The following is a 25699-nucleotide window of genomic DNA, read 5'->3' as shown; positions in this document are numbered from 1 at the left end:
GCGCCCCGACCGCCGCGGAGGGGGCAGGGCGCTCGTTACGCAACCCATAAAGCGGCCTCGGCCTGGGAGGGGGGAGGGCCCGCGCGGGGGGTGTCTGGGTAATGTAGTTCCACGCCCAGCTTGCGGAGGGGGCGGGGCAAGGCGCTGGCTCAGCCTATAGCGGCGCGGCGCTGCCYGGTAGGTTGGTGCCGATAGGCGTCCGGTCGCCATGTTGGTGAAGGAGGCGAGTGGGGGAGGCGGCCATCTTGTGGAGCGGGAGTGCGCTGCCTGCGCTGGGGGAGGGGGACGCGATGGCGCCGTGTGCGGCGCCGCCTGCGGCTGGGGGGTCAATGACACCTCCTGCTAAGGAAGCAGACGCAGCTGGGGTCGTCGCTGTCACCCAAGTGCCGGACAGCCGTCGTTAAGGCTCCACTTCCCTCCTCATGTGCTGCTGCTGCAGGAGGAGGTTTCTGCAGGTGTCTGGCCTGATGGGGTGTGAGGTGCAGATCAGCCCCACTGGCAGATGAGCACCCGCTGCTGCAATGGGAATGAAAAGCAAGCACCCAAGAGGCTAAAGCAAGGAGAGATGCTCCTGCAGCCGATCCACTTGATTTGATTGATTTCAATCCAATAAATGGTGCTCTTCATTTGATGGGATTTATATAAGTTGGAGTATTCTGATGCCTGCTGTCTCTGCATTTTGGGGACTCCCACTTAGTGCTGTGGTGTTGCCAGGCAAGCAGAGCTGGCATACTTTGGTAGAATGAGAAACACATTATTAAACCYCATAGCTTTGTGTAAAGCAAATGTGTCTCACAGAGAAGTCACAAATCCAGATATTTCAAATTCTGAGTTTCTGAGATTTTCTTTTGTAACAAGCATGAGTGCACAAAGTCTTTGCAGAGGTCCCACGTTGCTACAGCTTGGAGAAGACTGCTGATATTTTGCCCTTTTTGTGGGGTAAATGTGGGAGTATTTATTCCATAGTTAATGTGCTGCTTTCACATTATGTCACACCAGTTACACTCCTCGACGTGAGATGGTGTTTTGCTCCTTTCCTGTGTCCCAGAATCATCATTGGAAGCACTGCGGAATTAATAATAATGATGCAAATTAAAAGAATGAAGCAAATGAAGTGTGCTTTTATTTTAATAATAACCCTTCTTGTCACAGGAGCATCCTATCTTGTGTCAGTTTTTTCTGTTGAGATGGATATTGCTTTTACGAGTCCTGCTTGCTAGGTGGCTCCTGTCATTTTAGACCCCTCCATTATTAAAGACGTGTACGAGGGCCTGGCGGACAGGACACAACACCTGGAGACCCAGGGAAGCAGAAACGGGAGATCAGGCAGGATGCCCAGCACAGCCTAGCACAGCTGTCCCAAGGCAGCTCTCACCTCTCCTGAAATATGACCAGGCATCATTTCAGATAAACCACAAGGTCACTACACCTTAAACCACAGAAATTTCCCTCTCGATAAACCTTTTTTTTTTAACTTGGGCATTTGGGGGGTTGAATATGTATAATTTCAGTTTCTAAGTGTTGTTATAAACTATATACAGTTTCAAAGTGTTTTTGTGCACCAGTAGGAGATTAATATCAGCATCTTTCATGGTGAGAAGGAAAGCTTATGAAGTTATAAGGTGCTTGTAAAGTTGTAAGGTCAGAGAACCAGCAGCTCTACGGGAAGTTAACCGGGTCTCGATAGGCCTCGATTCACTAGACTGTTCGGGAATAGAATCACAGGATCATTATGGTTGGGACAGACCTTTAAGATCATCAAGTCCACCCATAAACCCGTCCCCACCATGTCCCTAAGCGTCTCATCTACCTTGAATACTGCCAGGATTGAGGATGCCACCGCTTCCTGGGCACAGTCAGAGTCTGTCCAACGAGTGCCCTGAAGTTGGGTTTTGTTACGTTTGAATTTCAAAAAACCAACGCATTGACTTAATGCATTAGTGCTGGTAAGTCAGGGAATTGGTAGAGTTAAACTCTGTCCTGAGCAAAAAGGCATGCAAAAGCAGAACATGCTGATCTGAGGTGTTTGGCATCTACCAATTACCAATTTGTAGAGTCTATAACTATTGGAAAATTTGGGAAGGTCTTGATGTTCAAAAGAAAAAAAAATAGGAAACTTCCATAGGTAATAGATTTTCATCTATTTTAAATCACTTTGTAAATTTAAAAGTCCACATAAAGACACTCTATGTGGCTGTGTGCCTCTGTGCCTTTGAAGAGGTCTGAGATTGCAGCAGGAAGAAAGGTTTGGGCTTAAATACTGGATGTGTCTGCAGGAAAGTGCAAGCGGATTAAGAAAACATATCTTAAAACTTGTCTAYAAAATCTGATTTCTTCTTGACCGCATGCTCTGTATTATCCACCCCTAAATATAGATAAAACAAAACAAACCACTATGCCATTTTGTACCAATCCTATATCTTGGACAACTGTTTGTTCTTAAGCAAAATGCCTTGACATGGTTAAACACCAGGTCAGTATAGATATTATGAAGCACAGATACAAGCTTTGTAGCTCRGCCTGGACCCCTGGGCTCCCTCTTCCAGGCCAACCAACAGAAAGCCCCAATACCTGACCGTACAGTTGGGGTCTCCACAGGAAAAGCCAGACACACAGTGTTTCCATAATACAACATTTAACTGARAACAGTTATGGACCATTTTGTTCTCTTGCTGCTTTGTAAATGTCAATTACATTTATCAACACAAATAAAACTTAGTCTAGCCAAATAAAGTCATTTTGCATTAATTTATTGACTGCATTTACTGACTATATAAACGATATCCACGGACTGTACATGTGTTAATGTTTAATGTTTATTCATATTGTTTTGTTTTCTCTACTGAAATATACAGCAGCTGAACTATTACAATTTGTGCATGACTGTACACTAAATAAACCCTCTGGAACTAAGTAACTTGCGTGCCTTTTAGCTTTATTTGTCCTGGAACTCAAATGACTAATTGTGACCTTAAGTACTATGGACTCTATGTAAATAACGAGGATTTTGTTTTTCTCTAATTCAATAAAACATGAACTGGCAAAAAAAAAAAAAAAAAAAATTGGGCAGTGGGTGAAGGAAAAGGAGGTGATCATTAAATGTTTCTTCATGAGTTTCCTTGGCCAAATTTCACAATGAAAAGAAGGGATTCTGTATGGAAGACATGGTCTTCAAAGCCATATGGAAGTAACAAAAAACATAAATGAAATAGCAGGATAGAGAACAAGAATGAAGAATTACATTGAAAAAAGAATGCCTAGCTAGACAATAATGGATAGAAATGATTTGCTTCATCAGAATCATGTTTCAGCAGGAAACTTAGCAAATTATGTCAAACCTTTCAAGAAATGTTCCTTTGGMTGAGTCAAAAGATATTTTACAGTAGACAAGTAACGTTTATAAAAGCTTTTCAATCTGAAAACATGCTGTAATGTTAATTACGATATTTACTAATCCTGAATTAATGCTGGAAAATGAATCGCCCACACTAATATGCTCTCAGGCATTTATGCAGTGAGGAGAAGAAAATTAGTTCTGGTGGCACCCTTATTCACAACCCATCAGTTACTAATGAAAGCGTCTTTAAAAKCTGGGAGACTAAAAGGTGATTCTGGGTTTTCATATCAGCTAATACTAATTTCTTGTGGAAGAGCTTGTTCTGTGAGTACACAGCCTTTCACAAAGTGCAAACAGGAGGCGTTTTCTGCGGATGAGGCTTTATTTTTTAGGAAGATTCATCACTGCAGAGAGCTGAGCYAGAGCACTCCTCCATTATTGCGACTATCAGGTAGCATTTAGCCTGTTTCTGTTACACATTATTTAAACAGACCTGCAGTTTCTTCCAGGACACTTCAGTCCCAGGTGCCTCCTCCCCTGAGACACAGGATTTATTTTAGCACTGAGGAATTCCACCCTGGCTCCACACGGGCCTCTCTTTAAACCTGTTGGGAGGAAATGTGAGCAAGCAAGGTCGGKAGCTGACTCACGTCCAGTGCCCTCTTTAATGCAAAGATGACTTCAGGCTTTTTTCTCTGGAGTTTATGTTGTATGTGGAGGTGACAGATGCAGCCTCTAGTTAACACCAAGGACTGTGGTGAATGCGGAATGCATTTCTTTCCATGTGATGGGATAATTGCTGTTAGTTAAGTCTGCAAGTTACATACACATATAATCATGTTTGATCAAAATAAAGAACTAGAAAAAGTCCTGTGATGTTTTTATTTAATTTCTTAGTTTATACATGTGTTCTTGTTAACCAAAAATATGTTGAATTGAGTTTTTCTTCAAATAAAAGTGTTTTATTGTTGTTGTTGTTGTTGCTGTTGTTTTTCCCTCTGCTACATAGATGCTACAGCAAATGTCATATTAGAGACACTTGACTGACCAGATGATTGGGGTCATGTTTTGCACTTTGATAAGTATACTATTACACATATAAATTATTAAATGCAATTTCCAATTAAAATTTCCTCCCACAGCAAGGTTTGGCCAGTTTTCTGCTCTTTACCCAATAGAAATATTGTACCAAAAATACCTTTTCTGTGCTAAGAGCAGGCACTGACTTGGATTTATGTGTATACACAATGTTGGAAGGAAAAAAAAGATTATACAAAACTCACAGGAACTGCACAGGGCATTTCTGATGGATGAGTGAAACTATTTTAGCATCTTCCTCTATATTCATCAGGGTAAACAGTAGCTTTCTTTTTGTTAAAACCCTGCAGCAGTTAGGGGCCATATTCTCTCACATGTGGGTTTATTTTTGTTTCAAAAGTTTACTGTTATTCTTAATATCTAAAGAATATCCCTGGACAATTCATGCTGAAGGTACACACATTTTCACAGACAGAAAGTCAAAGCTATGGCACATACTGACTCTTCTTTTTTTCCGCAAAACTGAAATTCTGTAGGCTTTGCCAAAGCTTTGAAGAAAACAGGAAAAATGCATTCTTAAATCAGCAAATTAATCTGATTTGCATAAAACTGCAAAGATGTTCAAATAACTCTCTCTGAAGTTAATGGAGAAAGGAGATTTTCTCTATGGATGTTCCAGTTCACCTAACATTAACTGACCTCAGTTACAGACTCAAGGATAAACAGCAAAATCTCCTTTGGTTAATTGAAGAGTCACTCCACAGACTAACCTGAACTTTGGTGACTGCAASACGACAGTTCTGTAATCATGAATTAGTGGATATCATAAAATGAGACATTTCTGCAAAAGTTTTGTTTATTCAACCCACCAGCTACTACTGATATGCTCAAATGTTAAGAGAACTTTTCATTATTGTTATCCTTAAGACCTTAGAACTGAATRTTACCTAGTGGAATCAGTGGTTTTAAGATCAGTTTTCGGGAAAAAAAAAGTAAAAATCAAAAGCTGTCCTGTGTCTCTGGAAGAGTTCTGGGGCCCCTCAATTGCAAGACAGAAACTGAAAATCTTTGACAAAAAGGTTTGAATTTTTAGGCAGAAAGGAGTTTTACTGCAGATACTTTGCTTGGAAAGACYGGCATGATTTTAGTTTGTATAGGCCTTGCAGCGAAATGAGTCGCTGACAGAAAAAAAAGTTGGACACACAAAATTAGTTGCTGTTTGTCCATCAGAGTCACAGCGGGGAGACTCAAAAAGTAGTCTCAAGCCTTCCAGGCTGAAGCCTCGAGACAGAAAAATGCAAAATATATTTCAAAAAATCATAATTCACCCTGCCAAAATAATCAAGGATGTTTAAACTACTCACTACTCACTTCTTCTTTATATCTCAAGATTTCTCATCAGCGTATTTGAATTCAAGTCTTCTTCCTTTCTGCATTTGTCTTATCCAATGTTTATGTCATCTGGCAAGACTTGGCAGGCCTAAGATAACGTCCTAGACTCCTGTTGTTATGGTGATGTCCTAGACTTCCCAAACTGAAGTAGGTCAGCTCTGTGTGGAAAAGCAGAACATCACGTTTCATTTAGTTCTGTTATGATGATACCGGGGAATAAATACAGCTTCTTTTCACGGATTTAGAAGGAATTTTTTTTTTTGTTTTGTTTTGTTTTGTTTTTTCAGAGCTAATAAAAAACACAGTCTTTGCCGAGATATAAACTATGGTGCCTTACAGGGTTTTGTGTAGGACAGACTGCAACTTCAGTACCAACTTATGACACTGGGTGGATCTCTGAAGTCATAAGAACAAGAGAAAAAAGTCTTTTAATTGACATGGACTTGGCAGGAGAACTGTGGAGTGGGCTCCACCCTGTTCGTTTCTTGCTTGAAGCTTCTTGATTTCTCCACTCTTGATCTGCCTCATGACAGGATGACTTGCTGCAGCRTTTTACTGTTTATGGCTGAAAGAATGCAGATAAATTAATTTATCAAGGCAAAGAAGGAGAATACGCAATTTTTCCTTCTCATCAGATACTTCAGCTGCCGGAAGCATTGGGAATCTGGAATTCTTTTATCTTGGGACTGAGGCCCATCCTGCTTTTGAATTATTTTTTCTGCACCAGCTCTACTGAATCTGGACTGTGCAGAAGCCTTGAAAGCAGGTAAGGAGGGTTTCCGCTTAACTTTGAGTGCACGTGATTATAGCCACCTCTTCTGGGTAACTCTGCTTTCCGTGCTCTGCAGTTTTGGTTTCACAGGAAATCTTCACATTTCTCATATAATCATCTAGTTTCTAAAGTGAAGAGGCCTTCAGCTCCTTRACACTGTTTAAAGAAAGACGTTCAGCAGTTTGTCCTGAGGGACAATAAAAAATTAAAAGAAAAAATTAAAAGGCCTAAAATACTTATTGATAAAACTCAAAGTATTGTATTTGAAAGAGGAAGGTATTTAATGATATAAATATGGTGCATTATTAAAAGCATATTTCCAGAAATGCACCTGGTTGGCCACAGAGAGTTTGCTGCTTTTATGTATATGCAAAATGTTAAATCTCTAGTGCATGTAACAAATGAGTCATACTCACTTCTCTCCGAATAAATAATATTGTGGTTTAACAGTGAACTCTAAACAACTCTAAACAGCAATGCAACATAAAATTTTTCACATCCAGCTTTGCAAATACGTATTTACAATCTACTGCAAATTGAAGAATTATGTGGTTTTGAACTTACCTTATAAACTTCCTATCATTATAATAATGCTGCAGTATATATAAGAAAAATAATATGCCTTAGAAAGATGTCAGATGCCATTGCTGTCTCTAGTAGGTTTTTAATGGGCTGTTATTAATGTGAAGGATCTTTTCTGTCCTGAAAGCAAGTTAATCGAAGGCTTCTAGAATTTATGAATGTATGGAAGGCTCCATAATGCTACAAATCTCAATTCAGAGATACTCTTCAGATAGGTAATTCCCTCAAGAGCTTTCCCTTACAGTTTCTTTCATAGTTACAGAGATAAACATTGACACATGATTTTATCATTTATTCTATTAACAGAATCCAGAGACTCTAGTTAGGGCTCACTGCATTTTTGACAAACAYTTAATGAAGTCTGTGTGGGAAAGCAAAGGGAAATCATCTGTTTTTATACYTTCTTTACTCATGTGGCCCTGAACAAGACATTTACCAATATTATTTCCCTCCATCAAGCCTTCCAAAATATAGTGCTTGTGAAGTTTTTAACTTCTTCTGATGGCAGTCCTACAGAAATGGAAGATATGCATTAAAAGTGAAATTTGGATCACTTTTGATACTTCATTTTCTGCTTATGCCAGGTTATGGTAACCTAAGATTGTGGAATGAGGTTTGAAGTTAATTCAAGAGCAATTTTTACATGATTTTAAATGAAGATTTTAAATGAAGATTTTAAATGAAGAATTATAAATTTAAACTAAAAAAAAAATATAACTGCAGAAAACAGTTTTGAAAGATTTTTTTCTTTCTGTGCTTCACTTGTTAACCCTGAATTTAGTATGTATACAGTAACTTGTAATTTGCCTCTAATCAGCTGTAGCAAATACAAATGAAGACCACATTAAATAATGAATGAAGTGAAACAATGACTACTTTCTTTCTTCTATCAGAACTACCAGGAACACATCAGTATTCGCCATATGATTCAACTGAAATGAATGTACTTATCACTGGAAATACAAATTGTAGCCCTTTCATCTCAAATCAGGCCGGAGTTATGCAACCAAAATAATATACCCTGGCAGGGGCCTTAGTCATCTGCTCTCCTCCAACATATGTCTTCTCTGTCTACCACTTTGATAAAGGCTGACTTTGCAGTCATAGTTGTTCTCACTATTGAGAATTTGAGAATATTTTTTTCTCATGGATTAAAGGAAATATTTCTACAGGGTAGAGATGATCCATGCYGCAGTCATTTTGTTCTTTACCATATAAAAATGCCACTTCTTAAGTAATTTAAGTATGGTGTGGGATTCAATCTCTCCTTTAATAAAACACCAAYGCTAACCTCCAGCCTGCTTATAAARCAATAATTAGTGAGAAAATACATCGTTTTCATGCTGTTAACAGGGAATGAGGAAAGGAGGAATGAGGAAGAGTATGCGAGCTGGGAGTCTGTCAGGAAGGACTAAACGAGTTGGGCCTGTTTAGCCCAGAGAAGATTGAGAGGGGATCTGATCAATACGTACAACAACTTGAGGAGAGGATGTAGAGAAGATGGGGCCAAACTCTTCCTGGTGGTGGCCAGTGACAAGACGAGGGGTGTTGGGTATAAATTTCTTGGAAACTTATACTTCATTTGGAAGTGATTTTTTTTTTCCTGAAGCTGTCACATTTCCCTTTTTTATTTTTTTACCTGAAAAATCAGGTAAAAATCATCATTTTTTAGAACATACATATATAAAGATTCAGCACAAAAAAATCATCATTTTTTAGAACATACATATATAAAGATTCAGCACAACAATGTCATAGCACCCATCTCCTTGTAAAGGACTGCAGCGTATCCTCCACTTGCACCTGAAGTCAAAAGGAGCTTGGCAAACCTGTAAGGATTCAGGCATAACTCTAATTATCTACATAATAACATGCACGTTTTTAAGAATATATTCTGTATCTAGATTTAGGCTGGGTCATCTCCTCTCCCCAAATATCTGACCAGGAATTTTAAACACATGAAAAATCTATGCATCTTAAATCTTGAGCATTATTTAGCAGAAGGTTCTCCTTCCCAGTTCTGCTAAAGGCACAGGAGTTCTGTGCCTCTGTGCAGAGACAAATATGGCATTATTCTTCTGCTAAAAWCTTAAGTCTAACAGCCTGATCTATGTAGAGAAACCTAAGTGTACGTGCAGAGTTCCCTCAGTTCTACACAGCTGGCCTACACAGATGAAACTGCTGATTTGAGCCACCAGGTACGACAAGTTACACCCACTTGTGTTAAGATGGAAGTGGAAGGACGTATGCTTTCCACAGGCTAAAAACGCATGAGTCTCAAGGATTCTGAATTGTTTAAAAGTTATCTAAATCTAAAAGCCAGACACTCCTGTTCCCTCACGTAGCTATTAGGCTGTCAACACAGGCTGTGCTCTACATAACAGGATGATTCAGAAGAGCAGGGCAGTTTTGGAGCCAGTCCTGCGGTTGCTCTTTACCACACACTGCTGTTCATTTGCCAGAGTGATTTTGGGTTGCAGGAGCTAACTCCTCTAGGAGGATCCCAAGCTGCCAGTTCCCCCTTGCAACTGCCCTCCCAAAGAGCTGCAGCAGGTACCTAACATATGTCAATGGGAGGCTCTCAAGTGGGAGAGAGCTCCCCAACACCTGATGTCATCTCATGCTCTCCAGAGAGCCAAAAAGAGGCACAGAAATAGGGGGGTTTGTATGGAAGATTTTTACATGTGTGATGGCAATATGGGCATTCCCCCTTCCAGAGGTACCCAAAACTACATGAACTATCTTCCTTTCTGAAAGTTTCTAACTGTCAGTATAGTAGAGATTTGCTGCACTGGGCCAGGTTATTTTCCATACAAAGTAAATTCTCCAGATCAAATATACTGGAGATATGAGAAGTCTGAACAGTATCTGCTTTCAAAATACTGATCCTATCCTATTTCACTGAGTTCCTTGCTAAAATAGACAGAGACATGGTAAAAAGTAGGTCATATACTAGAAAATGACAATTTCCTGGATTCTGTGTGTATGACAAGTTATCCAGGAATTATCTGGGCATATGATGCCCTAATAAGGTCAGCCCAACTGAGGAAAATGGAAGAMGATTGAGAGGAGCTCTTCCGCCAGAAGTATCCCAGAATCTTTCTCAAAGATYTGATAGTTTCATCTAATGAAAGGCACAGATGTACATAGATCATTTCCATCAAGTTTAAGCTTAAAAGCAATTAAAAAATCCTCACARTAGCATTGCAARTTTGGAAACATTCATTGTATTTTTTAGGCAGGTTTTTAAAATGAAAACAAAAAATCTTTCATCGTTTACAGTTCACAGATCAGGGAACAAGTTAGGGAATAGGACTGAGCCAGCAAACCATTTTATCCTAAACCCCCAGTACTGATAGGTTTAGAGTCAAGCATTTGCAGAACTCTGCTGAACTGGAATGATAAAGCTACTAAATTCTGCTGTATTTCTAAGGAGAAAATGAATGCTACAGAGTTATTTTTAATTAGTATGCATATAGCAAACATGCTATTATCTTCAGTTTGTCATGCTGCCTTTACTCATCCCACGTTCATTTCTCCTATTTAATCATCATATTTATTTTTCCTTCCAGACTCTGCGCTGGTCTTGTTTTGCATCATATAGATCTAAGTACAAGGTAAGAAGGAACTCTTGATCTAAATACTTAGGCTACTTTATAAATATATATATACCTATTATATATATGATTTAAACTTGTCASACTCTTCTTATTTCAAGGATGTATTTGTATATGAAAATGTAAGTAAAATGTTTTCAGATGTTTRTCTCAAGGGACACTTACTTTTTTTWWAAATTATAAAGCTTACTAGCTATATCAGAATAAGGCTATGTTTTCTTAAAAATATTCATTAAATGTTCACTAGAATGTATTAAATATGCATAGTAGTCCCCTTACTGATTCAAGACTGTATTTTAAGTATGTGAATTCTAAATTCACAATACTCTAAATATCAAGATGAATTTTTAAAAATATAAACATGTTGCTTTTTTTTTTTAAGGGTTTAGTAAAAACAAGGGCAATACACACAAAACAGGAATTTAAACACAGTATTTGGGCCAATACTTGAAACTGCTGTAGGCTAATTTGTTGTGAAAACATATATAYTTCTTTCAGTTTCCAAACATAGAAAGAAGTCTTCCTTTCATTCTCCTTTGCTAGTTTAGTAACATTTAATGTGTACTAAGCAAGTTATCTCTTGATACGGTGTGCAGGAAAATGTGTTTGATTTATATAATTGAAAACACTGGAGCAGGAATAAGCCATATTTAACAAAAGTCTCGAAGCTGAAGGAGTTAAAGTTAAAAAGACAGAGTTGAAGTCAACATTCATGCAAGAACTGTTACAGGATCCATGATGAGTATCACCTTTGTAACATAAAGCAATGTAGAACAATATTCAGTTTTACTTTTCCTGCTCCCACGGACTGTAAACAGCCGGAGCTTCTGTGGCTCTAAGCCAAGATACAAAGCCTGTGGATAAGCCAATTGARTAGAGTCATATTAGGGATGTTGCTGTGAATCAAGGGAAATGTTAYTTAACACATGTATGGGATTCAGGAGGGAAGGTGAAGGGTGGAGAGCTCCCCAAATCTGCCTCATCTTCACACCAGCTGTGTGTTTTTATTAATAGTGCTCACACAGTTGTGCCCTCCCACCGTTGCCAACCAGGGCTCTATGATTTCTGCAAGAWTTTTTGTTCCTCCAACAGAAATTCTGCTATCTTTCTATGACACAGTTTAGAAAACACAATAATAAGTGATTAAAAGAAAAAAGCAAYGCTGAAGCTAAGAGTCTATTCCAAATAATAAATTTTGGGGAATTGTTTGCAGCTAAAAAAAGCAGTTGAGCAACTAGTCTACGTATAGCAGATCTTGTCCTGGCTTAAAAGTTTGGTTATCTAGCCTTYGGCAGGAGCATCTAAGTTATGTTGTATCAATGTAATCTTTCAAAGGTGTCCTGTTCTTACAAGATAGCACACCTACTCAGCCTCTGATATTTAGATTTCAAATCCAGATCTCAGATTGTCGTTTAATAAAAATTTTGGAGGTCAAAAGAACAAGCTAATAATCAGCTCATCTGCATTACTGTTAAGGTTTTTGAGACCTTTACTTCTGAGAAAATTCTAGTGTCTCCAGTAGAAAATAAAGCCTGTCCAACCGTGCCTAAGGCACATGGTCCAATGAATTCTTTTTAAGCCCAAAATACTTAGACAAGCACTTAGCTTTATCCTAGGAATGGGCCTGCTGTCTTCAGATAAAACAAAAGAGATGTACATTGCTGTCAATCTCTGCAGAATATGCTCACTAGTTTAGACAAAAACTTTAAAAATAAGCAAAAAAAAAAAAAAGCATTGAATGGTAACTGATTTTTTATTTCACAACAATGCAAAATACATGTATGTTTCTGTTGCAAAAGGCTCCAGAAGTTGGATTGTGGTATACACCCTATTAGAAACTGCAGATGCTCCATGTAACATAATAGCACATGCCTCAAAGATGAATCAGATGCCAATATGTGCCAGAAATAGTCTTAAATTCCACAGGGAAATTATCATCTCTTGCACAAAGATTGTACACTTTAATTATTAAGTACTTTTAAAGTACGTGCATTCCTCAAAGATCACCAGAGCCCATATCAAAATGAGCCACATGTTGGCGCACAGAAAACGTCTTTTACTTCACTTTTATTCCTCTCACAGAGTAAATAAAGATACTTTCTTCAGTTCTATGGAAACAAGCACACCTGAGGCTGCTTATGCTTATGAAGTTACTCCTCTGTACAAGTGCTTACAAAATGACACTTATTATGTACTCCATATATGCTCCATAATGCATATATAGTAGTTCAAAATTATGTTGTGTGATCCTTGAGTTCTTATTTTATAAGTAGCTGCCCTAAAATGAAGGTTTTGGAAATGTTTTTCTCAGGTTTCTCAGCTTTGTAGATGGAGCCTCCTACGCAGGCAAGTGGCTGCTGCAGAGTCCATACAAAAAAAAAAAMCTTGTAGTTATTGATAGTCAAGTGTTTTGCAAGACTTTTCTGGCAAGCCCTCTTAAAAGTAACCAGGCAGGTTTGGTSTGTTTTCACCTCCAGTTACTTTTAGGATTTAGGAAACCCTTCACATAACATCTTCTCCTTCAACCAAGGGTTTGAAACATCAACCCAACGCAGCTCTGTATCACTAATTGTCAAACATATCACCAACAACCACCATCTTAGCGCAGTGCCCTTGTTTTTATTGTGAAAACAGGCAAGTCAGGACCCACTTTCTCACAGTTCTTCCTTGGGCRCGTACATTATTTGTGCGTTTAAGCAGGCCTAGGGTCATGGTGGTGGCGCGGGGGATGCAGAAGCCCCGCTGTCCGCGCACCCCCGCGGAGGCCGTTGGTGACAGCCGCGGGACTGCAGAGACGCAGGTAGCGGGCGGAGGGACAAAACAGCGCCCGAGCGCTAAAGGGAAAGGGGAAGAAAAAAAGGAAAACGGGAAGAAAAAAAGGAAAACGGGAAGGCGGCGTAACGGGGCGGCCGCCGAGGCGTTGGCGCATGCGCGGAGCCGTCCCCGTGCGGCGCCATGGGCGGCGGGCTGCGGCGCAGGTCGGTGCCGGGTCGGGTTCCCCGCGGCCCGGGGCGGAGAGGGGGCATGCGGGCGAGCGGCGGCTCCCGGCGGCCCCCGGCGGCCGTTGGCGGCTCCCGGCGGCTCCCGGCGGCCGTTGGCGGCTCCCCGCGGCCGTTGGCGGCCCGGCAGGAGCGGCGTGGCTGACGTCGTGCGCCCTGTGCTTCCTCCCTCGCTCTCTGCCTCTCTCGCAGGTGGTGTCCGCCTCACTGACCGCCCATGTCCTATTACCAGGAGGACTTCTTCAAAGAATACCTCAAAATGATGACGAATATCGTCATCCTGAGCTTGCTCATATGCATTTCTCTGGCCTTCTGGATCGTGTCCATGACGGCGAGCACGTATTACGGTGAGCTCGGAGGCCGGGAGCGGCGGGCAGRGCCGCCGGGAGGGCCCGGGGCTGCCCCAGAGCGGCCCTGTGGGGTCACACGGTGACACGGGTGAGTGTGGACAGTGTCCGCCGTGTCCCCTGCAAGGCAGCTATGGCAGCATGCGGGTTGCTGCTGTGCAGCTCTGCACAGCCAGGGCTGGTCGTGCTGCTTCYGTGCGCTGGCGTTTTGGGGCCAGGACCATCTTTGCAGCAGTGCTGGAATGCAGCAGCGCAGCCTTGGGCATCAGGTCCAGCGTGGGAGCATCCAGCTGCTCTCCCAGGACAGGTAGATGGGTCCGTAAGGCTTCCCGTAGGTTCATGCAGGAAGAGCTCCAGTGTTATTGCAGTTTTGTTTCTGTAAGTGCTTAGAGTTGCAGTGTGGACATCCTCAGGTGACCTGTGGCAGCTTGGGTCCAGAAGGAGCCAGAATTAATATCCCAGCAGCGTGACCAACTCTTGCAGTGTCTGTTGGATGCAGTTACCACATGTCCTTCAGGTTCYAGGGTAGGACACTAGTTGGTGGTGGTACAACATATGTGCTTCTCGTCTGGACATTCCTTCCAGTTAAGAAGAGATGCTGGACACACACAATATGCATAAGCAGGCTTGACTGCCAGGTTTTGCTAACTTTTTTTAGAACTGGCTGAGCCAGGTTTAAACATACTCTTTGGTTACCTTTGTGTGTGTSCGCTCTGTGCTCTCCACAGGTAGATAGCTCTTGGAGTTTTCCCACTATTCATTGTATTCCAGTCCGTGTTATCTAATGTAATTGAGAATTAACTGCAGAGTGACAGGGAGTGCTAGTATCAGAAGTATCAGGATAGGGACTGATTAAAAAAAGGAGAAAACTTCACACAAATCCTCCTTCCTATAGGAGGGAGGAAAAACCGTATCTTAACCCTAGGGAGGGTTAAGATGTTTTTCTTGCTGTTTTCCACTGGCTTGAGCCTGCCTATGTAATGACCTTTGCTTGAGAAATGGTACGAAACCAAGAGCAGGACCTGATTTAAGGAAGTACGGAAGAGAGCTTCAGTAAATGTAACTTGCAAAATTCATGAAACTTGCAGTCTTTAACCATAAATATACTAAATACATTCTTAAATTTGTAGCTGCTTAAGCACCAAACAGTGATAACAATATTTATATAATRGGAACATTAAAGAATCCCTAAGAATTCCATTAATGTCTTCTATCTCTTAATTAAGATGTAGTAATTCACTATCAATAAATATATAAAATAAAAATAAAATATTTTAGTTATAAATTAAGATTTAGAATTTTAGTACTGAGCTTTATTTTTTTTTCTTGGAAGAAATACAGAAAGGTCAATTTAAAGGTAGTTTTAACAAACAAAATTTTCATCTTTTTAACCCAAACAACCAAAAAAGACCTCTTAATTCTTAGAGGACCTCTTAATATAAACCTAAATGCAAGTTGTACTAAAACTTTCCTGGTTCATGCTTAGCAAAACTGGGCTGCAGCAATTGCAGGTTTCTTCATATGCCCTCCCAAGTTTTGCTCTTCTCTCCAGTTTTCGAGTCAGTCCCTGGCAGTGGCACTTCCTCGCACACCTCCAACACCTCTGTGTTTGTTCAGCACCTAGAAGTTTACTCTTGCCAAGTGAATTATGTTTGCAGCAACAAAATTATGTTCCTGAAATAGGTCTGCTCTACTCTCAATGAAGAAGCTTGTACATCTGCAGACCCACAAGCTCTTTTGATGAGCTGTGCCTCCATGAAGTCCTTCTTTTGTGAGACAGAGATTACTTTAATGCTAAACTTGGGATACCTTATATTTGTATGATGGACACTTGATAAAATGACTTCTCAGGTGTTTTCATATTTTTTTTTTCTGGCTTTAAAGCCTGGATAAACTATTAACCTTTCTTTTTGTAACTTGACAGGAAAGGGAGCATCAAATATATTGGATCAATTATATCCATTTATAAAACAGTTTCATATAAATTGTATGAGAATAAGCATTTTAAYTGGACAGTAATAACTCCTTTACTGAGTTAACTGATTTTTATTTCAGTGTTTTYAAATCCTGTAAAGAAAAAAACATATTTAGGACACTGATGATATCATGTCCCCATAAAGATAAGTTGCTACACTCACTATTGTTTTTATGAAATGTTGTGGAATATTTTGAATAATGAACTTCAGAGTTTTAGACTATTGWGTTTAAATATTGTATGATTAGTAGTGATATAATGATAACTGAGCGTGGGATTTTATTTTCCTGTTCTACAAGTTCTTTTAAATTCAAGTCATAGTCATATCATATATGTAATGATTTAACGTAATGACATAATGACTTGAGTGACGAAGCAGAACAAGCAAACTGGAAACTCGAGAAAGAAAAAGATTTTTGTGAGGCACTGTAGATATTTTGAGGAGAAAACAGCCTGATTTTTATTCAGATTRGTTTTATTTACAAAAGTGGCCATTTGTAATTTTGCAAAACAGCATTTTTGTTTTCAAGTTGTCTAAATAGTCCTGGCAGTTTAAGYAGTCAAATTTAAACCTGACTGTAATGAAGAAGGGTTTTAGTACTGAATGATGTTATCTAAGTCATGAAATTTTTGGATGCCACTTGCTTTAGCTGCTTTCTGTAGGGCTCCAGACCTACAGTGCAGTTAGTTGCCTGCCCTGCTGGCAGTTTGGAGGGAGGTGTCTGTGCATGTGCAGGGACTGCTTAGAGTGAGGTGTAAGAGGTCTAAATCACTTGTGGTTATCAGCTAAGCCAAGTGTTTCCAAACTTTGAGCAAAATAGGGGCACAGAACACACGGAAGTGCTCGTAGATGCTGTATAAGCTTACCTGAGGAGAAATCTTTAGGTGGCAACTGGGCTCTTTAATAGCTGTGTCTAGCACTTCCTCAAGAAATATGTATAGAGCAGATGGTTCTTTAGCAAAAATCATTATTCAGTACCCTCTAGCTGGCTGAAGTAAGCTCAATTCTCAGTTAGTTTTCTGTTTTGAGGGTTTCTAGTTTTAGCTCCTTTTTCAATGAAGATTCAAGGTTGCTGAAGTTCCAAAAACATCCATTGCCCAGACAATTGCTGTGGCTCGGATGGTGGGAGCCATGTAAATCCTAATGGTTGAGGCAGCGTGCAAGAGCTTGTCTGCCATGGAAAGTGGTGATCAGCTGGTGATAAAGGAAGAGACAGTGAGGGGAAGAGCAGCAAATAGCAGGACAAATACATGTTTTATTCCCCAACTGTCCATAAAACATTACRTGATTGAAGAGATCAGCAGTCTGGCTTGGTGCAAGCAGAAAATCAGGTGGGAGGGAGTTACACCATCCAGGTTACTAAATATAGTTTTCTTTTTCCCTCACCCATTYATTAATTGTCAGTCAAAAATCAATAGACTTTCAGCACAGAAGAAAATCTTGATACTTTGTAATTGTAAATCCCCGTCTTCTCCCCATTTTAAGAACTACATGCAGTTGTGATTATCCTCTTTCAGCATACATGTAGCAAAATTAGAAAGGAGCAGTGCTGGCARTAAGGATGATGGCAGCAGGTAACACCATCTATATGAAGAAGACTTAAACACCTTTGGGTAAGAGATTTCTGCATGGAAAGGGGACATCTGTAGAGGTCATAAATGGCAGGAAGAAGATGATTAGGAAATGATCATTCATTTTCTCATAGAATTTAGGAGATATGTGATGAAACTGAGAGYGGGATCTCTGGCGGGGTTTTTGTTTTGTTTCTGAGAAGTCTTTTTTCAGTGCAGCTAAAACCAGAGCTCGGTTCTGAAGGTAGCTGTGAAGATCAACACTGCACCTGGTTCTAAAACCAGATTTATTTATGGTGATTTTAGAAATGAGAACACAGAAGTTCCTAATAAGATGAGCAAGGTCAGTCTGTATCTGTTTCTTCCACTCTTTSCTTGAGTGTGCAGAGCTGTCTGCTGCCAGAGCGGGTTCTGAGTCAGGCGCATTTGCCTGACTGAGTGTTTCTTTTCTAATACTGCAAAAGAGTACCTAAATGTTCTTTCTAGTGCAAGTACTCATTAATAAAATAATTTAGTTAGCAGAGAAAGCAATAAGAATCCAGAAGCCTACCATAATATATGTAGTTCTTTGTATGATTCGGCTTAGTACAGTTAAATGCTTTTCCTCCTTTAATTTTCAGTCTGAAGAGTGCTAGGAAAAATGGAGTGTAGTAAATTACTGCGATTATATGGTAATTGATTTAATGAGGCAGAGATGCTGTGAGAGACTGATGATTCTTCGGAGTCCTGCAGGACACAGTCAGTGCATTAAATCATCATCGACACAATTACATATGCACTGTACAGCTCGCTGGTAGTTTTATTACATGACTTCAAGTATCACTGCAGCTGAACAAAGCACTTAAATATATTAGTTTTTATGCAAAATTTCCAAAGTAGAATAGAAAGGATATGAATATCAAAATAGGAACACGAGCAGTACTTCTGAAGTCTACTGYCAAGCAAAGAGAAGCAGCCCTTCTGTTAATGTAGCATTAACATTCAAATTGATAGAATAGATAACAAAGTGACAAAGTTAGGCACATCGTAGCAGTAATTGAGAATTTGTGTATGCTGCAAAAAGTGATGGAAAAAAGCTTCCTGCTCCTGGTAGCCAAGAACTATCAAGTTCTSTGGACTGATTCTAGTTAACATACCTTGTTGTTGTACAGAAGCTGAAAAATGGAGAAAAAAAAAAAAAGAGTAGATAATGGCAAAACCCACGATATTTCTGAGTTCTATTCATATACACATTTCTCTGCTGAAGGATGAAGAAGTTTAAAAGAGACTTTAAATGAATACTGGAAGAGATTTGCTTTGGGGGTATAAAGGCAATGAGCAGGCATAGAAGGGTGATCTGTAACCACTCTGTTTAATTTACCAGGCACTTTGCGACCCATTTCTCCCTGGCGTTGGCTTTTCTCAGTCTTGGTTCCACTGGTGATTGCTACACAGGGTTTTAAGAAGAAGAGTCTTGATCACAGCGGTGCTTTGGGAGGTATGGGTTTTTTTCCTGAAATTATTAAACTACCTACTTGATGAACTAAAATATATATTTTTTCATATATATATAKAKAGAGAGAGGAATATATATATTCCTATAAAGTGTATATAATATTCCTTTAAGGCTATCCTAGCTAGTCCTATAATGGCAAAAATGTGTAAGCATGAATTCATGCTTATTTTTTTAAACCTATTTATATAGTCATTAGGTTTTTTTGCTGCTGTTTGTGATTCTTTTGTTGCAGGTAAGGTAAAAAGACATGAGGTAATAGAAACTTTGGACCCCACAGTATCATGTATGTTTTGGGAGAAACTGCCTGATACAGGTTTTTTGTTTTGTTTTCACATACCTAGAGATAATGGAGTGAAAGAGGCGGAGTAAAGAAATACCACAAAAACTGAGGCATGTCAGCAGCCTGGTTCTCTGGTAGCATACCAGTAAAGAGGTTCTCCTTTTGGATGTTTTTTTGCTTCCCCAAAATCATAAAGAAGTTCAACTTTAGCAAGATTGCTGCTTCAGGAGAGTTTTTTCTTGACCGTATTGCCTTCGTCCCTGAGATACTGTGCAGCAGGGCTCACGAGAGCCTGCTGAAAGACTTGGGGTGAGGTGCTTCACCTTGGTCTCCTGAACTTCTGTGAATTGGTAGTCAGTGGAAAGACACAGCACTGCAAATCTTCTCCTCCCATCTGATAGTTAAGAGCCAATATTTCCTAGTGAGACACCATCTTTGCTTTTCTGCTGCACTTTTACCTCTTCATGTATTTCAGCTTTGTTAGCTCATGCTGGCTTTTAGTTTAAGTGCTGCCAATTTTCTTCCAGTCCTTAAGAACTGTAATATCCTGATGGGCAGTGAGAATTGGACCTCCCTGTCAAAAGTGTGGAGGAGGAAGTAAGAAAGAAGCTTGTGTAGGAGCTCAGATACCTAAGAAAACTACACCAAAAATGGCAAAAAGAAGTGAGAAACATGAAAATGAAGAACCGAAGGGAAAAACAGCAACTGTTATGAAAGGGATTTAACTAGAATAGCTTAAAGAGCCCCCGAGGGTTGAAATGATCCCCAAGCTGGAGTTAAATTTGCTGATAGMGCTACAGCTGCAGCTGTATGTCTGCTTCATGTGCAAACAGTGCATTTTTTTCAGGCAGAGTGTGTAGATTTTGATTAGATGCACTTCAGCTTTTTCTTGTTGCTCTATATTATATTTTTACACAGCATTTCTGATTATTGGCAATACTAGAGAATGTCTGCAAAAATAAGAAACTTCAGCACTAGGTAAAATTTAAGATAATTTTTTAAACTTTTTTTCAGTCAAGATGTCTTTAAAGTTCTTAGGGTATTGAATACTTCAGCAGTTCTCTTACTGCGTGATTGTCTTGCTGTAGGTTTATCATGCAGATGTAATTGCACATATATAAGAGATTCAAAGTAGAAGTAACTTTTTTTTTTTTTTTTTTTTTTTTTTGTAGGGTTGGTGGTTGGATTTGTCCTTACAGTTGCAAATTACAGTTTCTTCACTTCTTTGTTTGTATTTTTTGTTACTTCTTCAAAACTTACCAAATGGAAAAAAGATATGAAGAAGAAAATAGATGCAGAATACAAAGAAGGTAAGCCCTAACATTAATTCCTTTGGATTCTCTGTGGAAAGTAAATTTCCCTTCTTATTTCCCTTTGTTTCAGTGGGTGAGAGAAGAGGTCGCACTCTTAGTAAAGAACATTGTTGATTCTCGCACCCCAGCACATGAACTGCTAGTAACCTATTTGGCTTTTGTATCCARTCTGGTCGATAAACTGATAACTAGTTTTTGTTTTAAATGTATGCTTCTCTTAGTTTTAGGTATTTATATTTTGCTTCTGCCTAATGCTACTGGGTGTAAAGGTGCTTTGCTTGAAAATGSTTTTTTTTTTCCCCTTTAGGTGGACAGAGGAATTGGGTGCAAGTGTTCTGTAACGGCGGTGTTGCCACCGAGCTGGCCATCCTCTATATGATAGAAAATGGCCCAGGAGAAATTGCCATAGACTTTTCCAAACAATACACGGCATCGTGGATGTGCTTATCCCTTTTGGGAGCGCTGGCATGTTCTGCTGGTGACACGTGGGCTTCAGAGATTGGTAGTGTAATGAGCAAAAGCCAGCCAAGGTTGATAACAACCTGGGAAAAGGTTCCAGTAGGTAAGGAATTATTTGTCTTACTTGTTCTCTTATCTTAATGTTTTGTTGATTTGCTTTGACCTGTGCATCCAGCCTAAAGTTCCCTCAAAAAAAAACCCCAAACATCAAAATTATGGGATTAGAATTTTTTAGTAGGAATTAATTCTCCAAAATTGCATTTATTCAGTAGTGTTTTTACTGCTGTCTCATTTTGATAATACACCAGTATATAGTATGCTGTGAGCTAAAATCCTTCTAAGTGGCATCTGATAATCCTTGTTTTTGGTAAGAAAACAAGGTAAATGTTACAGAAAACTTGCTTCTTAACCAAATAGCTCCTTTCTTTTAATATCTTACAAAGGACAGGCAGCAAAACCTTTCCTCTGTGGGAGCTGGTCCCCACAGTGGGTGACATTGCTGGTGACCAGTGTGCGTTTTGAGTCATAACAGTGTCTCAATCTGAGTTTGGGATCTTGTGGGGCAGGATTTGAAGTGGTCTACATTGCTTTTTTTCTTCAAGTATTACTTAGTTTTCTTTTCCTGTCAGCTGTCAAATACCTTTCTTTGGATTTTGCTCTTTCCTTTAAAAGTGACTTGACAAACCTCTTCTGAGAGACATACTGTTTTAGTAGCACGTGTACTTAGAACTTTGGGTATATTGTCAAAAAAAAGTCTATAAATGTCTGTGTGTGAATTAACTTGACTGTGTTTGGTTTAGGTACCAACGGAGGAATTACTCTGGTGGGCTTGCTCTCCAGCCTGCTTGGTGGCACGGCRGTGGGTGCCACCTACTTCCTCACGCAGGTCGTTTTTGTGAGTGACCTGGATGCATCCGCYCCGCAATGGCCCGTGGTTGTGTTCGGGGCAGCCGCCGGCCTGCTGGGCTCGCTGGTGGACTCCTACCTGGGAGCAACGATGCAGTACAGCGGTGAGATTGCTCCCCTCTCTGCCCCTCACCCCCAGTGAAACCCCACTGAGATGGTTTGTAAATATTCTAGATTCTAAATATGCAGATTCTGTTTTCTACGGAATAGAATTCTGTATTTTAAACACAGAAACAGTAACACAAAGGCCAAAGGAGGCCAAAGTGATGGACGTGATAATGAAAAGATGGAATTGCAGGTGGTGCAAGACACTCGTATCTTCCTTTGATCACACTTYGATTTTTATTTTATGCTACTGTCTCCTGTCCATTTGAAATTATGTCCATATTGTAAATAATCAAGCAAAGGGAAAGACTTTTTATTACCCTTCATGTCTCTGCTCTGATTCTAGATTTGTCTGCATTTGCATTATATATTTATTTTTAAAGTCCCCTGTTTTTCTCTCTCAAGAAAACTTTCTAAAACATAACAAATGTTGAGAGTTAAACCATGAGGATTTGACACTTGACTTTCAGTAGCCATTAGCCAAAACTAGATTTAAACATATGATGAGACTCCACGCAGATTTATGTGTGCTTTTTCCCTAAGTTTTTTTCTGTTGTGCTTTTGTTTGGTTTGCTTTGTAATAAAGCCACAGGTCATAATGGATTATTGATGTTGTGAGTATTAGCAGATACTCAAATCTGTGGGGAAACAGAGTGCTGGTGCAGAGGGTGCTGACCTGTTCTGCAGTGTTTCCTCATGTCAGCGTTAAGTGTGTGCGTCTGCACACACCTCACGGCCACTGCTCTGCAGAGAGAGCTGCCACTGAGGTTTGATGCTTTTAGCAGCAAATGCAATAGCCAATTTGGACAAAAATCCCCCTCAAAAAACCCAAACTCCCCCCAAAACCCCAGAGTAACTGTGTGTGCACAATGACAGCTAATGGAACACAGTGCTGGMAATGCACTCTGTGCATGGGGGAAAATACATGCAGCTGGAAGTGTATAAGTTAGTGTGTAGCTAGACATGTTGAAATTAGCTTTTATGAGGAGCTTATTTGCTGTTCAATCAAGTAACTTCAGTTACTAAACTTTGAAAACAGATACATCTTTTCAAGAGGAAGACACGTTTCCGGTTAGCTTTTCCAAGAAAAAGCTAACTAAAAAAAAAAAAACTTAGCAAAAAACTAACCCTTTTACTAAAACAAAAGATGATGATTTGCACAGAACAGAAACAATTTTTATGTCTTCTGGTTTTGCTCACACTTCATACCTTATCTTGTTATGGAGCTGTGCAAAGAGAGAGACAGGCCTGGTAGAGCTGTAAATCATCAAAAGAAGTTACTTCTAACGTAAATTATAGTATTTATATCCAGTTATTGGAAGCTATTAGATTAAACCGTAATTTAGTTAGGTCAGTGTCTATTCATAGTGATGTTTAATACTGTAATTTTAAACAGAACATTTKAGGAAATTGCATGCACTTGTTTGTTAGGTTTATTTCCAGCTTGGATAGCTTGGTAATTCAAAGTATTATCTTTTCACAGGTTTTGACAAGAATCTTGGCATGGTTGTCAACCACCAAACAAAAGACTCGAGGCACATCTCTGGAAAACCTATATTGGACAACAACGCAGTGAATCTGTTTTCTTCCGTGATCATTGCCTTGGTGCTGCCAGGTGTGGCATGGGGCTTCTGGCCCAGAGGTTGAAAAGGCTGCGAGTTTTTCTGCATGGGATTCGTTGCTGCTTGGCCCTGCTCGGAGCCTCTCTGGGGGCTCTGGAGGAGAGGGCTCTGCAACACCAGAGCCAAAGGATCTCCCCTTAGGCTGGGCTCTCTCACCTTAGGCTGGGAGTTTCCTGGGGCACTTGCCATCAGGGAGGGCCAGAAAGGGGTTTTGTCAAGAGGCGCTTGCAGCTCTTCGAGTGGSTGTCGATCACTGCCAAGCGAGACACAGCACTTATCCTCATGGAGCTCCCCTCAGCTCTCCTGGTTTCTGCAGTCCACACAATGTGAAAGAGCAAGAAACTGGAAACAGAAGGTTCATCTACAGCTACCAGCATGGGGAAATATTGCGGCTGCTGCCTGAGCCTGGCGCGCAGCGCTCCTCAACTTCAGCTTGGCAGTGGTGACACGGGTGAAATCAATGAATTCTGCGTTACTCTTTCCCATGATCCCCTATAGGATGTAAGATTTTGTGGGAATAGTTTGAAATTTTAAAACAGGTAAAAAATTTATTTGAAGCCTAAGACTAAATTTAAAAATATAACATTTTTTTTTCCAGTAAGAAGAATAAATATATTTTTTGTTTTATTCAAACCTTTGAATTCTTTATTTCCAAACTCAAAACATAAAGATTGTTAGCACTGTTGTAATGTGGTACTTATTAAATTGTCTAAAATTAAATATAACAGTTTATTAATAATGATTTTAGGAATAAGAACGTTGTTGCTGTGTTGCTTGGCATGCTGACCAAACCACTCGCTGTGGGATCTCTCTCAGGGTTCTTTCTCTTTGGGTTGGGGCTGCTTTGCAGAGGTGACACCCTCTGCAGCTGCTTTGGTTGAGACTGTCGTTGTTGTGAAGGGGGAGAGTCTCATGTACAAAGCATTTCAAAATGGGAATTCAGCTTTTACTGCTCGGACTGCTATATCAGAATAGTTCATCTTTCACCATTCATTATAAAACATACAGAAGTGACTCAGCACAGATTTTACTGAAAAACTAATGAATACCCTCTTAATAACCTCTCACTGGATGCACTTGGAACGTAGAACCTGTACAGTTAACTTAGAAAAAAACTCTTTTTTCTATCTTTTCATCAATGACTATTTTACATTAAACATCAGATTTTTTTACAAATGCACTATGGGTTATGTACATGCACCTTTTGTGAGAACACCATAAATACACTTTCCATTTTGAGCTTACTTGATTGAAATCTGTCCTGCATAAATCTGGAGTTTAGCACTGGAATTTCTAGACTGTAATATCCAGTTATATATAAGATTTCCAACTAGTGAAAGCTTCCTGAAAAGAACAACTTTGTGGCTGCTGTACTTCACTGTTCAAGGTGCAAAAGTATAAAAGGAAAATGTGCACTTTAAACAAAAGAAGTTTTTATGCATTAGTTGGATTTTTGCTGCTCCTAAATAAACACTGTTAAATCTTTTAAAAGATTTTATTAATACTGTTTGGATTTCTGGAATTAATATGCTGAATATCTGTAAGATAACTTTTGATTAAATGGCTTATATTTTTAAAATACTTTTGATTCTTGAAACAAACTTTTTCAAACCCTGAGGTAGACTTAGTTTTTTTATTAATTGGGTCGTTTTCTTGAACTATTTCTTGCAGCAATGAGAACATAYCTGTGATTTTAAATTCCTAGCAGCAGGAAATGCTTTCATCTGTTACCACGTGAATTACCATGATCTGAAAGAGCTGCTGCAGGTAGGACCTTCAAAGGACCTTGTTGAGACTTTTGTCATGTTTTCTTAGCAATGACACAGGGCTGTTCATGAAATTCCCACTCATAAATCTTTAGTGTTTGGGAAGATCTGGGCACCCTGAT

The 25699-nt window shown here is 39.7% G+C and overlaps 1 protein-coding gene across 2 annotated transcripts; it reads left to right on the top strand.

Annotated features, from left to right (window-relative positions):
* Positions 1–6147: 6147 nt before the first annotated feature.
* On the top strand, positions 6148–25326 carry TMEM19 (transmembrane protein 19). Of its 2 annotated transcripts, XM_026052792.1 has the most exons (8): positions 6148–6533; positions 10694–10738; positions 13930–14084; positions 18995–19108; positions 20579–20716; positions 21027–21281; positions 21979–22188; positions 23673–25326. In XM_026052792.1, exons 3-8 carry the CDS (start codon positions 13955–13957, stop codon positions 23834–23836), a joined length of 1011 nt encoding a protein of 336 aa, XP_025908577.1. In that variant the 5' UTR covers positions 6148–6533; positions 10694–10738; positions 13930–13954; the 3' UTR covers positions 23837–25326. The 2 variants fall into 2 exon arrangements, with proteins under 2 accessions (XP_025908577.1, XP_025908578.1); XM_026052793.1 differs by lacking the exons at positions 6148–6533; positions 10694–10738 and adding an exon at positions 13699–13716 and having other exon boundaries at positions 23673–23836.
* The last annotated feature ends 373 nt before the right edge of the window (positions 25327–25699 follow it).

Source organism: Nothoprocta perdicaria, unplaced genomic scaffold (assembly GCF_003342845.1).
Source record: "Nothoprocta perdicaria isolate Ctin4 unplaced genomic scaffold, notPer1 scaffold_91, whole genome shotgun sequence".
NCBI classification, from domain to species: Eukaryota; Metazoa; Chordata; class Aves; order Tinamiformes; family Tinamidae; genus Nothoprocta; species Nothoprocta perdicaria.
The sequence above is the reverse complement of the archived record's forward strand: the minus strand, read 5'-3'. Positions and strand labels throughout refer to the sequence as shown.